Source organism: Arachis ipaensis, chromosome B2, assembly GCF_059453495.1.
Source record: "Arachis ipaensis isolate K30076 ecotype BB chromosome B2, ASM5945349v1, whole genome shotgun sequence".
Lineage (NCBI taxonomy): Eukaryota > Viridiplantae > Streptophyta > Magnoliopsida > Fabales > Fabaceae > Arachis > Arachis ipaensis.
In genome coordinates this window covers 8,924,314-8,938,957 of record NC_142437.1, presented here as the reverse complement: position 1 = coordinate 8,938,957, position 14,644 = coordinate 8,924,314, and the positions used below count along the sequence as shown (strand labels likewise).

At 28.6% G+C, this 14,644-nt stretch overlaps 2 protein-coding genes across 6 annotated transcripts; one reads left to right on the top strand and one right to left on the bottom strand.

Annotated features, from left to right (window-relative positions):
- The first annotated feature begins 2,946 nt into the window (after positions 1 to 2,946).
- Positions 2,947 to 5,554, top strand: LOC107626758 (uncharacterized). Of its 2 annotated transcripts, none has more exons than XM_016329660.3 (5): positions 2,947 to 3,448; positions 3,595 to 3,905; positions 4,000 to 4,056; positions 4,220 to 4,557; positions 5,155 to 5,554. In XM_016329660.3, the coding sequence occupies exons 1-5, from the start codon at positions 2,949 to 2,951 to the stop codon at positions 5,344 to 5,346; spliced, it is 1,398 nt and encodes a 465-aa protein (XP_016185146.2). In that variant the 5' UTR covers positions 2,947 to 2,948; the 3' UTR covers positions 5,347 to 5,554. The 2 variants fall into 2 exon arrangements, with proteins under 2 accessions (XP_016185146.2, XP_088361528.1); XM_088505402.1 differs by having other exon boundaries at positions 5,149 to 5,554.
- A 176-nt stretch (positions 5,555 to 5,730) lies between these two features.
- On the bottom strand, positions 5,731 to 13,149 carry LOC107628157 (protein PIN-LIKES 3-like). 4 transcript variants are annotated; one of them, XM_088503549.1, is made up of 12 exons: positions 12,966 to 13,149; positions 11,918 to 12,027; positions 9,344 to 9,512; positions 8,963 to 9,042; positions 8,365 to 8,489; positions 8,110 to 8,231; positions 7,187 to 7,420; positions 6,881 to 6,976; positions 6,650 to 6,750; positions 6,466 to 6,518; positions 6,192 to 6,377; positions 5,731 to 6,104 (listed from the first exon to the last, which is right to left on the bottom strand). In XM_088503549.1, the coding sequence occupies exons 3-12, from the start codon at positions 9,476 to 9,478 to the stop codon at positions 5,977 to 5,979; spliced, it is 1,260 nt and encodes a 419-aa protein (XP_088359675.1). In that variant the 5' UTR covers positions 9,479 to 9,512; positions 11,918 to 12,027; positions 12,966 to 13,149; the 3' UTR covers positions 5,731 to 5,976. The 4 variants fall into 4 exon arrangements, with proteins under 4 accessions (XP_088359675.1, XP_088359676.1, XP_016186438.1 ...); XM_088503550.1 differs by lacking the exon at positions 11,918 to 12,027; XM_016330952.3 differs by lacking the exons at positions 11,918 to 12,027; positions 12,966 to 13,149 and adding an exon at positions 9,714 to 10,013.
- Positions 13,150 to 14,644: the final 1,495 nt, after the last annotated feature.

The following is a 14,644-nucleotide window of genomic DNA, read 5'->3' as shown; positions in this document are numbered from 1 at the left end:
CTGAAATTTTGTGCCTTGAACTTGAATTTGGTTTATTGAATTAGTTTAGAGTCTAGACTTTTTTCTAGGAGCTTGTTGATTCTAATTTAGGGATAATAAATGTTTTAATTCTAAAAATCATTCTTTTCAGATTGTATTTGACAAATTACTTGGTATGTAACTAATTGATATATATAGATATTAGATCATGACATGCAAAGTGAAACCAAATACATATAGGTATAATATGGTGTGTCATTCATTGAGGTTTTTCCTAATGTTTTTGTTTTGTGGTTAAGTACTAAGTGCTTGTTTGGGCATCATTATTTTGATAAAAAATGATCTTTTTTTAATGAAAAGAGATTTTTTTTTTATTTTTTAGTGTGTTTGGCAAATTTCTAGTAGTAAAAATAAAAGCACTAGAAAAATAAAAAAAAAATATCTTTTTTGAGAAGATATAATTTACATATTTTTTTAAAAATATTTTTTTTTCTTAAAGAAAGATGTTTTTCTTGTAATATGTAACAACCACCCCTTTTAGAAACAAAATTAAATTCAAAATTTGAAAATCAGGAGATCGCCTCCGTTTGAATTTAAAATTATCCCAACCACACTATCACCAAATGTATATAAATAGGGGTGCACCTATAGGTAGAAAATCACTCATCTCAAATACTAATCCTCTCCCTTCTACACAAGAGGCAAGCTCAAAGAAGCGTTAGAAAAAGAGTAGGGAATTATGTTTTTTCTTATTTTTACGTTGGCATGTAGTATGCTCTATTTAATTTCTTTCCATCCATGCATGGCTACTATCTTTCATGTGTCTTATGTCATTAATTATCCTTTACTCATCTTTTATCCACATTGATCATGATTATCTATTATGTCATTCATGCCCTATTGATCCATTAATATATATCCCATATTTTCTATGTGCATTTACATGACCTTTTATACCATTATATTATTATTATTCCTTTAATGTTGAGAGTACGTACTCCTTTATAATGTTTTTATTTAACCTACAATAATTTTACTATGTGCATTTACATGTCTTTTTATATCATTATATTATTATTATCCCTTTAATGTTGAGAGTACATGCCTTTTTATGTCTTGTTCAATGTACCCTATTCTATTATGTGCATCTAAATGACCTCTTATATCATTATGTTATTATTACTCCTTTAATTTAAGGTCAAGGGTACATGCTTTCTTATAATATTTTATCCAAGTATTTAAAATACCCCATTCATATTATGTGCACTTAGATTATATTTTATACATTATATTATTAATATTTTCTTAGGATAAAAAGTACATGTTTTCTTATAATTATTTTATTCAACTAATTAATATCTCCTATTTTATTACGTAAAATTATATGAACTTTTATACTATTGGATTAATAATATTTCTTTTGAGTGAAGAGTACATATCCTCTTATAACTATTTTATCCAACTATTTAAAAGTATCTATTAAACGATGATTGAGAGAGTGACAGCTGTCCTAAATAGTTTTGTTTTTTCCTCCTCATAATAGGAGATATTGGTAGCATTTGATTGACTGTTAACACATCACACGAATTGCCTTTCGTTGATCAGCCAAATGCTTTGATTTCAAATACTAAGCAAAACTCATTAGTGGGAATTTTTCCGAAAAAATTTTCGAATGCGTGCAGCGGTTCACTCCACCCGCAAATATATCATATAGGTAGAGTAAGAGGGTATAAGAGTTGGATAAAATAGTTATAAGAGGCATGTACTCTTGACTCAAAAGAAATATTATTAATCCAATGGTATAAAAGTTCATATAATTCCACATTATAAAATAGAGGATATTAGTTAGTTGAATAAAACAATTATAAGGAAACATGTACTCTTGATCATAAGGAAATATTAATAATATAATGTATAAAATATAATCTAAGTGCACATAATAAGAATGGAGTATTTTAAATACTTTGATAAAATATTATAAGAAAGCATGTCTTAACCTTAAATTAAAGGAGTAATAATAACATAATGATATAAGAGGTCATTTAGATGCACAATAGAATAGGGTACATTGAACAAGACATAAAAAGGCATGTACTCTCAACATTAAAAGGATAAAAATATAATGGTATAAAAGGACATGTAAATGCACATAGTAAAATTATTGTAGATTAAATAAAAACATTATAAAGGAGTATGTACTCTTAACATTAAAGGAATAATAATAATATAATGGTATAAAAGGTAATGTAAATGCACATAGAAAATATGGGATATATATTAATGGATGAGCATGAATGACATAATAGATAATCATGATCAATGTGGATAAAAGATGAGTAAAGGATAATTAATGCCATAAGACACATAAAAGATAGTAGCCATGCATGGATGGAAAGAAATTAAATAGAACATATTACATGCCAACGTAAAAGTAAGAAAAGCATAATTTCCTACTCTTTTTCTAATGCTTCTTTGAGCTTGCCTCTTGTGTTTGCACACAGAATATATTTTTTGTAGAGAGAAAAGGGAGAAGATTAGTATTTGAGAAGTGTGATTTTCTACCTATAGGTGCACCCCTATTTATATACATTTGGTGGTTGGGATAATTTTAAATTCAAACGGAGGGCCGTTACTAGATTCCTATCTATAAATTCAAAATTCTAAGTTCTCTCTTAACTGATTTTCAAATTTTGAATTTAATTTTGTTTCTAGAAGAGGTGGTTGTTATATAATAAATAAACAAAAAAATACTTTTATATTGTTATACCCAAATATAATTGATAAATAAAAATATCATTTTATATAAGATATCCAAACATAAAATTACTTTTATTTGTGTATAAAATCTTTTAAAAAAAGATAATTAAAAAAAAAATCTTTTTTTAAAAGCTCACCCTAAAACATGAGTTTATATTGATTGAATAATGAGTAAGGATATGTGAACATTATAGATTGTGTGATGCACAAGAATGGGGCCTGACTTGGATTTGAAGAAGTCAGGGAGTATACACTCCCCTGCATTTTCTCGACAGAAGGTTCCGGAGCCTAGAACCGACTACATTGGTGATGCTTGTGGCATGGAAACATCAGCAATTGAACAAATTCATTTTTCTAGTGAGAATGAGAATGTAGAAGTTAATATCACTGGACAGAAGAAGGTTCCAGAGCCTAGAGTCGACTACATTGGTGATGGTTGCGCGATGGTTCCATCGCGAATTGAACAAACTCATTTCTCCAATGAGAATGAGAATGTAGAGGTTAATATCACTGGATCCACAAATTCTGGACAAGCCTTGGTGGTGGAAGATTCTCGTGAGGATGCCACTGAGAGTTCTAGTTCTTTTGGTCATACAGAATCTGACACAGAGAACGTCCCATCCTTCAGTGACCCTGAAGTCGAATCGTGTCTTTGTGCTGACAATGCATCCTCATCCATGTCCAATGATTATTTTGAATCACCTCCAAGAAGGTATAGTTCACTTTGAATCGTTGTTGCATCAGTCTGAAAAATGTAATAAATGACGGAATTCACATCTGTCTGCATATTTATCTATTTTCCTATACATGCATATACATGTGTATTTAAAAATGGATCAAATTGCATTAACCATTCAGAAAGAAAGGGGTTACAAGTCATTGGAGAAAGTTCATACACCCTCTAATGTGGCGTTGTAAGTGGATCGAACTGCGTCTGAAGCAACTTCAGTCTCAAGAGCTTAAGTATGAAAAAGAGCTTGAAGCGTACAATTATAGAAAGCAGCTTGATTTTGCACACCTAACATTAGATGGCTCTGATATCAAATCGGTACCTATATCTGGTCGGAGGCATAGGAATAAAATTATGAAGAGGAAAAAAAGGAATAGAGTTGAAGAGAAGTATGATTTAGCATCGTACATGTCTAATCATAGTTTATTCTCTTACTATGGTATGGGATTTCTTCATTTGTTATAGTATATTAGTGTATTTCTCTATGTTTTTGTTCTTAGTTCTGATGTCTTCTTTTACTTGTCATTTTCCAGAACAAAAAGATCGCACTGTTGATACTTGTTTGAAAGATGTTCATGGTGCTGCTAATGGTGAGTACAAGTAAAACTATGAATCAAGGTCAAACAAACCCAACTAATTACATATGTGCCTTTCTTCTTTATCGTTATGTATTGACTTATAAGCATGTGATTTCTTTCTTTATCTTTTGATTCCATGAGATTCTACATTTCTTACCTTGCTTTCTTATTTTAGGTGGTAACATTGATGATATTGAGTTCAAGTTGGATGATCTGTGGTCTTATGTTGACTATGAAAATAGTGATAAGTCATTGGATGACATCATTCAAAAGATTGAAGCAGTACAATCACAAGTTCACAAATTGAAAACTCGAATTGATAAGGTAATTAAAGAAAATTCAGGAAAATTTGATTCCGGAACTCAATTGGACAAGCCTGGGACACCTCAGCATGAACCCGGGTATCAGACGGTAGATCCACTTATCCCTGGAAATGCATCATTAACTGATGAAGGGTTTAATCTTCTTGTTGAGATGACTGATAAGCCTCGGATTGAGGACTTGCGAGAAGAGGTAAGCTTTATATGCTAAAGCAATTTCAAGATTTAGATTTGCATTTTTTCCTTTTAACATTTTAAGATACTTATGCTCTATGAATCAAGTGAATATGGTTCGTTCATTTATGCGGCTTGCAGTCATGCTTCAAAATGTCACTCTTCCATTGTAACTTTTCCATGAATCATCAATATGGCTAGATAATGCCATATTCCTTGATTAGAAAATAATTGGTATGTGCATATGTGTAGTTAAATTTGCATTTGTGGATTCTTTCGACCTGTTGTTTTCCTGCGGTGTTCGGATTTAGTTTTAAAGCCAGATGGAGTCCTATTCTCCTAAACCTTATTCATATGTACTTCTTGGAAGAACTCTTTGGCATGAAATTTCCACCCTCATTTCCTATGGCAGCATTAGATTTGTTAATAGTATGTGTTACAATGTTTACTTTATAGTTGTTTGGAATTTTGAAGTAATAAAATGTTTGTTGTAGGATCAATTATCCAACTAGTATAATGGTGTATGTTGGAAGGACCAATTCTAAACAATCTTTTTGCATAAATTTTAGAATCATTACATACATTTTAGTTATACTAGCCTTTTCTTAAGGTGCAGATCAAAGATGGGACCCTTATACAAAATCAAGAAGCTAAGAAAGAGTTGCAAGTTTCTGAATCTGACTTTTCTGTTGAGGATGTTGTGCCTAATATTCATTCTACTTTAAAAGTATGCTCCACATCAAAGTCAAATGTTCCTAAGAACAAAAGGAAAAGAAGGAACAAATCTGCCTCTTGGAACCGGATGTAATTTGGGTAAGCTGAATCTAAGATAGTTGTTAGGCATCTGAAAGGAACTGAGAATTTCTCAAACATGTTGCAACTGATGTGCTTCTGGTTTTATGTGTAAATAGTAAATACTTACCATATCATCTATATTTTCATACTCTTACACCTATGGAATTGTTTGTTCAATTGTACATGATTGTGAATATGATAACAGGATTCAGCTCCATAGTCCATACCTTCATATTGATTTTTTTGTCATTTTGCTTTGGTTTTTGGGTTTTAATTCGTCTTAGTTTGGTTCTAAACAGTCCTTTCTAATTTTGTGGTCAAATTCATTAATTAAAATTGAAGGCCAAATTATACTTATACTTATTTTTGTCATAGTTAGAGTTTAGCAGCTAACATCTGTCTTAAAAACGCATGTTAAGATTACTCATTGAAAAAGATTTTACAAACATATAAAGTGTAACTTTTCAATGTATTTGTTGTGTATTTATTAAAGTAAAATATTTAAAAACCTTTACTAATACTAATTACATTAAGTTAACTCTTTAAAAGCATGTATACTAATTTAATCAAAACTCTCTACATAGAGCTTTGACTTTTACAACAATGGAGAATTTGTAACTATAACTAAGGCATGGAGAAACAATTATGATAATACAAGCCACACAAAGAATGTGCACCAAAGAGTAAGGGAAACTGCAGCACAAGAATAAGTTGCTAACATGATAACTGAGCATTCACCTTCACCACCTCCAAATAATTGAACCATTGTACCTGACATATATATATACAGAATTCAATTATTTGATAAATACATATATATGGCATGGCATGACTGGAATGTTCAATTATCATACTTACTCATGGCTACTGCAGGAGGAAGAGCAAATTGAAGTAGTAAAAGAAATTGATATAATGGATCATGGTGGATCAAGCCAAAATGAGTAGCACCTTTAACAATTCCTATACCTATTGCTGGCAAGGCAATAAATCTAACTATAGTAATCCCAATAACAAGTGGAAGTTGCTTTCTTACTCCCTCTAAACCTGAAAATTAAAACATCAAATTATTTTAGTTTATACATATCATAACATTTATCTGCAATAAAGATGAAATGACATTATTCTTGCTTACCCTTAACAAGATTTGCACCAACCAACAAGGTCATTGCTGGAATTGCTGCATCCCTGCAAACCAACAAGAGATTACAACCGAATCATTAGTTCAACCGGTAAATTACTAGTTGAACCGACTAACCTGGTCATAATTAAATAAATATAAAGAGTCTCGAATACTTTGTATATATATATATACTTACCCCAACATGACTAAAGAGTCTTGAATCACAAAAAGAGGTGCATTTTCATCAACTAATACTTTTCGAAATTGAGGAACAATTCCAATTATTAAACCAATTATCTGCATAATGAGGAATTGTATATGTCTTTGTTTAGGTAGTAGAACTAAAAATATACTAATTATATATATTATATGCTTTATTTAGGCATAGTTGAGACAATGAAAGAACAAATAGACACCAGTGACATACCGTTCCAATTGTTGCTGGTGCAAATAGTACCTTCAAATTGATCTTTTCTGCTAATACCTTTATCTGATTCCTAATTTTTTCCTTTGTTGATGATATCTGTAAAATTAAACTCTTCAATATGTAAGATCATAATTTCTATCACATTTATTTCAACAATCCATACCAGATTTTATTAAAGTAGTAGCATTATGTGATGTATATCATCCGTGAGCGTATTAAATAGTCGTTAATCACTGTCAGTGCATGCAAATTAAACTCGTATAAGTATATATAACTATTATGTAAGAACTTATGTTAATAAAGTACCTTTGCTATTTGTTGGTGAGACACTACAGATTCAATTTCAAGTTGCTTCACATGATCATTAGTTTGTGATTTGTCATCAACAGTGACCAATTTTGAAGGGTTTTCTGAATCAATATCATCATTTTCTGTTGCAATGATCACTGCTTTTACTTTTGAATCATCAACTGATGAAACCTTGCTTGAATATATGCGGACTATGTTGTATACATAAGACCAAATGTAAATGCTTCCTAGCTGGGGAAAAAAAATAAAAGAAAAGAAAAAGAAATAAACTTGGTGAAAAAGGTTCAAAACAACTTAGAATTGCATAATGAGGCATAGTTATACGAGGTTAATTTTGATGCATTGATATGTAAAATATTTTACACAGTCAATGTAAAAGATATTTATTTTTATTAATATGATATTACGTATTTGAATGTACGTGTAAAATAGTTTTATACACTAATAATATATTAAAATTAAGAGAAAAAGATAAATAGGTTCTGATTTTTTAATTTAAAGACACATACGTTTCTGACTAATTGAAAAACAAAAATGTCATTCATCTTCTAAAATGCGAGACATTTAAGCCTATTCATCCAAAATATATAAGGTCAAATAGGTCTTGGAAAGGACTTAGATATCTCGCTTTTTAGAAATTGAATAACGTTTTTGTATTTTCAATTAGTTGAAGACTTATTTGTTTTCGAGATAAAAGGTCAATGACTTATTTATCATTTTATCATATAATATAGAAAGAATTTTAAGTGTATCAATTAGTACACCGATGTTCCAATAATTTTAACTATTAATTACAATTATAAAAAATATATAATATATATTGATTAAAATCAAATTATTTAAATACCAGTATTTTGGATATATTTAAAAGCTTTCCTATGATATATACATTTGAATTATTTATTGAGCTAGTGACATACTGCCATTGAGAGAGAAGCATATGCTAATGCATTCTTTTTGCAAACATCCACATCTCCAAAAGAGTTGTTTCTTTTTTTACAGACAGCTGGAACTATAATAAGAGGTAAATTTCCCAGATTCCCTGCACACAAATAAAATTGCTGTACTTTTAGGTAATTATTCCAGTCTTGAATGATTTTTTTTTGTTGGTATATGATTTTATTTATTTATTTATTGGTTGTTTCTTTAAAAGAAAATCATTTGAATTTTCCTACCTGCAGCACAACAACCTAAGACAAGGCCATGAAGATGAAGAGGAACTCTGATTATTTTAATAAGTAACCATCCAAGAGCTGTTCCAATAAGAAATGTGAGAAGAACATTCACCGGCATGAACCACCTACATACATAATTCAAGAAAATATCAAAAGCTTGTTCAACCTAAACAAAACTTTAATTTTTTTTAATGCTGTATAAAAAAGGTGTACATGTATATCTAATTATATATTGTTAGGTCAGAAAAAATATTTTTCTTTTCATTAAAGAAATAACAATAAAAATTAACAAATATAATTTAATAATTATATAAAATATTTTATACAATTGATGTATTAAAATTAAATTCACTGCCACTCTTTCTGTTTTTTTTTTTTTACCAAAAATAACATAAATTTTAAAATATTTATTCAGATGTCACCGTTTTATCATGTTATTACCACATGTTACAAAAAAAAAAATAATAACCACTGCTGCCATAACGAAACAGTAACAAATAGATAAAAAATGAAAAAAAAAAATAAAAAATAATGTCATCTAAAACAACAACAAAAAAAGCCAAAAAAAAAAAAGATGGGGGAAGGAAAAAAGACTTACAAAATAACGACGTTCCTTAGAGTTATGGTTTTTGCGAGGCTGCTACAAACAATAGCAGGCCCAAACACATAAAATACCATCTGTGATTATCCACAAAATTTTATTCAATTATTTGTAAGTTTGAACTTAAAATAAAAAAAAAATGATGTTTAATTAAGTTAAGAAAAATAAGCAAGTGTCAGCAGAATTTATTGTTTTTGACCATTATATTTAACCATTAATCTAATTTTTTTAGTCTAATAATTCAATGACATTTTTAACCTACACTTTAAATATTGATAACTAACTGCGCGCCACAAAATAATAAATTTTGTTGGTGTTTTAGCATTTTTCTTAAGTTAAAATAATAATTAATAAGAAGAGAAAAGAAAGAAAGATCACATGATTCAAGTTTTTCCTGGCAGTGTCCCCAAGTATACCAAAACGCCGAATGGCAAGAATTGTCCCAAGAGCAGTGATCAAAAGCACCTTTACAACTGGCATTAATGCAACCATGAAAAGGTTCCAGAACTCCATTTCTTCTTCTTCTTCTTCTTCTTCTTCTTCTTGGCTGATCCAAATGAAGTTTCAACTTCTCATATATATTAACATCACATATGACACAATATATAATGCACACATAATGCCTAAGCTACGAAGAAACTAAGAACAACTAATTTAATTAATTAGCTGCAGTAGTACAGTAGTGAAAACTGAAAAAAATCAAAGAAATGAAGAATAAAACAGAACTCCATTATTATTATTATTATACCTGATATACTTTGTTTTCGGCCTGCACTTCAGTCTATAATTTAAAACGACTTGCTTAGCTTAGCTTTTATATATATATAGTGTGTGGGTGAACATCGGAAAAAGTTACACACACACTTATACCCCACTATATCTAAAAAAGTACATGACAAAACCAAATTGGCTCTTGTTACATACACAAAATTGGCCAACTTTCATATATACAGCGAACACAAAAAAAATAAAAATTAAATAATCAATTATGGTGTCTGATCATACAAGGGTCTAAATAAAGTCATTTTCAAAAAAGTTACACGCATTAACCTACTCGATCTACTTGAGAAACAGGTATCACGAATTGTGTTTAATGGGACTTGCCCGACTTAACTTTTTTTCTGATATTATCTATAAATCAGTAATTACCTTTATGTGGAGTAACTTTTCATATTATAAGAAAAGAAATATTCATTACCTACCGATAAAGATTTTAAAGTGATGATCAAATCATCATAACTCTCCTATAAATATCATGTCGAGCTCAAGTATTTTTTAACTTTATTCTACATATAACTTGCTTAAATTCTTGTTAATTTAAGCATCGAAATTTCTTATATATATATATATATTTTAATTGCCATTCTAGAATTATCGTAAAGTTATCTTAGACGTCTTTACCACCATCTTCAACCTCATCGTTATTTAAGACCCAATTACTTACAGTCAATTTTAAGTACATTCAAAATACTCTCTTTAATTAATTTTTTATGAAAGAGTGGGAATAAAAGTGATATAAAATTATTAGAATGTTGACTACAAAATATTTTTGAAAATTAAATTAAGTTCACTAGATTATTCTAATAGTTAAAGAATTACTAGTAGATATTTATTCAGACTTCTTACCATAAATGTATAATCCTTAATTAGGTTTAATCATTTCAATTCTAATAGATATTGATGAGACCATAAGTACCAATTAGTTAGGGTGACTTATTTAATATCAACAGTAATAATAATGAATGGAAGTATTAATATCTAAAGGAAAAGTATATGTAACAAGAGGTAATCAACCAAAAAATAAATAATTTAATTAATTTATAATTATATTTAATTAATTTTATTTGTTTTTAATTTATAATATTTGATATTAATTGCTTCTCATCCCAAATTAAAATTCTGAATGATATGTCGGAGAAATAGGGGCGGGGATCACGGAACTTTCAACAATCCCAATTCTTAGTATATAAAAAAATTTATAAAATATATAAAAGAACATTCATTTAGTATGAAAAAGAAACATTCTAATACTTAGTAGAAGAAATATCCTAATACCTAGCATAAACACCATTCACGTAGAGATTTTGAATTCACACAGAGGCATTTGGCTGATACCCTCTTAGTTCCTACCATTCTTGATATCTAAATAATTAAAAGTAATTAATGAAGAGGAAGAGATAACTTGAGAATCAAAGTTAACGCGAAAAAAAAAAAAAAAGAACCGGGTACGTGGAAATGACAATTTAGTTGGCGTTTGCGTTAGACTACATGCACTTGCTAATGGAATTCCATAGCGGATAGAATAAAATAAATTAAGTAAAGGAAACACAACAATCAAAAACTATATACAAGGTAAGTGTTAATTTCGTACATTATGTGCTACAAAAGATAGAGTAATGTTTTCCACTATTTACTCTTTCAATTCTAACCATTGTTTCCCTTCTTTCATTTTTCACCCCACACGTTACATCAAAAGGTTGATCCCTTCTTCATTCTTCTTTCTTCTCCACTACTAACAATTACCACTCAAATATCAAATATCTTCTTAGTTTCTTCCATATCATGCATATATATATGTCTCTTTTAATTTGTTATGTTTTGCAATGAATATTTCCGGAAATTTTTTAATATATAATGCAAAAATAAATGCATAATTATTATAGTTCAAGTTAAAATAAATTATGAGCTACTAAAAAGGTAAAATAGAGGTGGCTTGTGGTGTTGGTGTCTAATATCAAGATCGATGCCCTTTGTCTACATTATTATTTAAGACATTTATTTTTATTTTTATTTTTATTTTCCTGTGAAAAGGATTTCATTTGACAATGATGGTTGATGATGACTTAATCAATTGTCTTATCTCTTATTTATAAATAGAAAACGGTGGGGACTAGTTAGCAAGATACACTACTTCGGTTAAATATGGCTAAGAAGAAGCTAAGGATATCTTACCTGAAATTATATTAAAGACTTAAATCCCTAAAATACTTGCAAATGTGATATGGTAGGAATTATTGAAGAGATCATCGTTTATATGTGTCTGGAAAGGAGAAGTACTCCACCTAGAAAACACATTTATTCAATTATAAATTATAATAAAATCACTTATTTGAAAATTTATTAAATAATAAAAAATACATAAATAATTATATATATACAGATATATTTTTTGTTGTAAGAGTTTTTTTTTTTTCAATTTTGCATGAATTTTTGAATAAATATTTTTTTATTTTGTCTTATACTAATTTTTTTTATAAAAAAATCAAAATATTAAAATTTTAGATTATAAAAATTCTGAAAATATATAAAAATTTCACTTATTCCAAAATTTTTATTTGATAAATAGAGGTATGTAAATAATTATATTTTTATTGAAAATAAAGTTACTACACTTAATAGATGAAGTATTTCCTAACTAATAATTATTATCTTCTATAATAAGGAGTGCGATCTACTTTATCTTTCTTATTTTTTAGATATAATTTAGTAAAATTTTTAAATTTTGAAAGTAACTTATCAAAATTGACTTTTAAAAGATAATTTTAAAAAAGTTTAGCCATCTATGTTTGATAAGTTAAACTAAAAAATAATTTTTAATAATTAACACAAACAATAATAATTATATTTAATAAAATAATTTTTTAAATTTAAAAGGATCATAATAGACACAAATAAATTTAGATATTTATTAATATATAAATTTATATTAGATTTTTTTATTTTGATAAAACACAAATTAACTTTAAAAATTCATCTTTAAGTACTTAAAAAATATCTCTAATTTTTAAAAACTACAAATATAAATATATAATCTTTTTTATTTATTAAACACAAAATAAAATACTTATATTTTTAAAAATACAAATATTTTTTTCACAAAATTTTACCAAACCAAATCTTATTCTTTTACCAAGAATTCAAGAAGCAAAAAAATATATTATTGTTGTTGTATGCTATATATCCAAAGAAATTATAATGGAAGAAGGGGGTAACATCTTACGTATAAGCTTCTTATGATTTCTGAGCTTCCCTCCTATGCTTTTTCTCTGTCCCTTCACCTTCCTTTTTTTTTTCTAGCCTCTTTTGCTTCCTTTATTTTCCATAGTTAACTATATATAGTTTGTATGTGTTGTAGCATTATTTAGGAGTACTTGGGACAAAAAAGAACTTGTTGTCTTATATCAATGATTTAGTGGAAGTTCTGAAAATTATCTATGAAATATAATTCAATTTCTTCATTTATTATAGGAATATTATTAGACACGAATGATTAATGTTGTTATGACTTATGGTGCATCTATCTCATGGTTGGTTAAGATGTGCATCACATAGCCTAATTATAATAACTTCAATATATTTCAGTTATTTGTAAAATTCATGTAAATTTTTTGAAGATAATTTATCTACCAATTTAAAATAGATTTAGTTACTTTGTTAATTTCTATATATAATTTTTTAAAATTTATAATTAAATTTTTATTTTTTTTATTTTTAGATTTCTATACTATTTTTAATTTTATAATTAGATCTTTATTATCAGTGTAAAAAATAGGGCAATCTACCTAATTAAATAAAATGAGTGAATCCTTTATCGATATACACAAAACAGAAACTTCTTACGTGCATGTACAAAACTCATTTTTATGTAAACCGTGGAAGCTAATTACGGTTTCTAGTTTCTAAGTAAACCGTTGGAGGCTAGGAGGGTTTATAGTTGGAAGAGATTGGGCATAATCCGTGGCTGCCTCCCACGGATTAGTAACAAAAAAAAGGTAGCATAAACCGTGGTTGCTTCCTACGGTTTATGAAGAGGAAGCATTGAACGTAAACCATCCTTGGCTATCACGGTTTACATGTTAAGTAGTATAAATATATAATCCGTTGATGGTCATAACGGATCATTTGTGCTTCACAAAAATTGTTGGAGCTTGGGGGTTGAGAGAGTTTGAGGGAGAGGTTTGAAGGTTTTGGTGAGATTTGGGTGGTGGAGTCATGGAGGACGAAGCTTGTTTGTACCGACTAAATAGCGTTGCTCACGTGGCTGGATACATCGACGAAGATGTTAGTTATTATTATTATTATTATTATTATTATTATTATTATTATTAATATCATTTTATTACTTTTATTTTTAATTTTTATTATGACTTGATAGTAGTAGTAGTAGTTGTATCATTATTACTATTATTATTTTTGTTACTATTATGATAATGGTAGTTATTATTATTACTTTTATTTTTACTAGTATTGGGAGCTGTTAGTATTATGATTATTGTTATTGTTAGTGGAATTATTCCTGTTGGTATTGTTATTATTCCTATTGTTTCGTTGTTGTTGTTATTATTTATTAGAGAAAATAGAAAACCAAAGTCGGTATCTAATAATTTTTTTTAAACTATGTTTGATGTTATTAGTATTGGTCGTATGTTGAGGAATTTTGTTACCCACATTTTGCAGCCTACTAGGGTTATTAGTGGCGTTAGGAGACAACAGAATATGCCTTTACACAACTGGATTATACCGTATTTGGAGACCGCGGGCTTGTATCATTTGGCTAGGCTGAACAGTCACTGGTTCTGGGTTGATGAGCCTCTACTTAGCGCATTTATTGAGCGGTGGCGTCCTGAGACCCACACCTTTCATATGCCATTTGGGGAGTGCACTATCACTTTGCAAGAT

Excerpts from the sequence above, each read along its gene's own strand:
- LOC107626758 (XM_088505402.1), top strand. The coding sequence starts at position 2,949 with ATGGGGCCTGACTTGGATTTGAAGAAGTCAGGGAGTATACACTCCCCT. Across the intron at positions 3,449-3,594 it reads TTTGAATCACCTCCAAGAAG|AAAGAAAGGGGTTACAAGTC; the intron begins GTATAGTTCACT and ends TTAACCATTCAG. Across the intron at positions 4,558-5,148 it reads TTGAGGACTTGCGAGAAGAG|GTGCAGATCAAAGATGGGAC; the intron begins GTAAGCTTTATA and ends CCTTTTCTTAAG.
- LOC107628157 (XM_088503549.1), bottom strand. The coding sequence starts at position 9,478 with ATGGAGTTCTGGAACCTTTTCATGGTTGCATTAATGCCAGTTGTAAAG. Across the intron at positions 8,232-8,364 it reads CTTAGGTTGTTGTGCTGCAG|GGAATCTGGGAAATTTACCT; the intron begins GTAGGAAAATTC and ends ATTTGTGTGCAG. Across the intron at positions 7,421-8,109 it reads ATGCTTCTCTCTCAATGGCA|CTAGGAAGCATTTACATTTG; the intron begins GTATGTCACTAG and ends TTTTTTCCCCAG.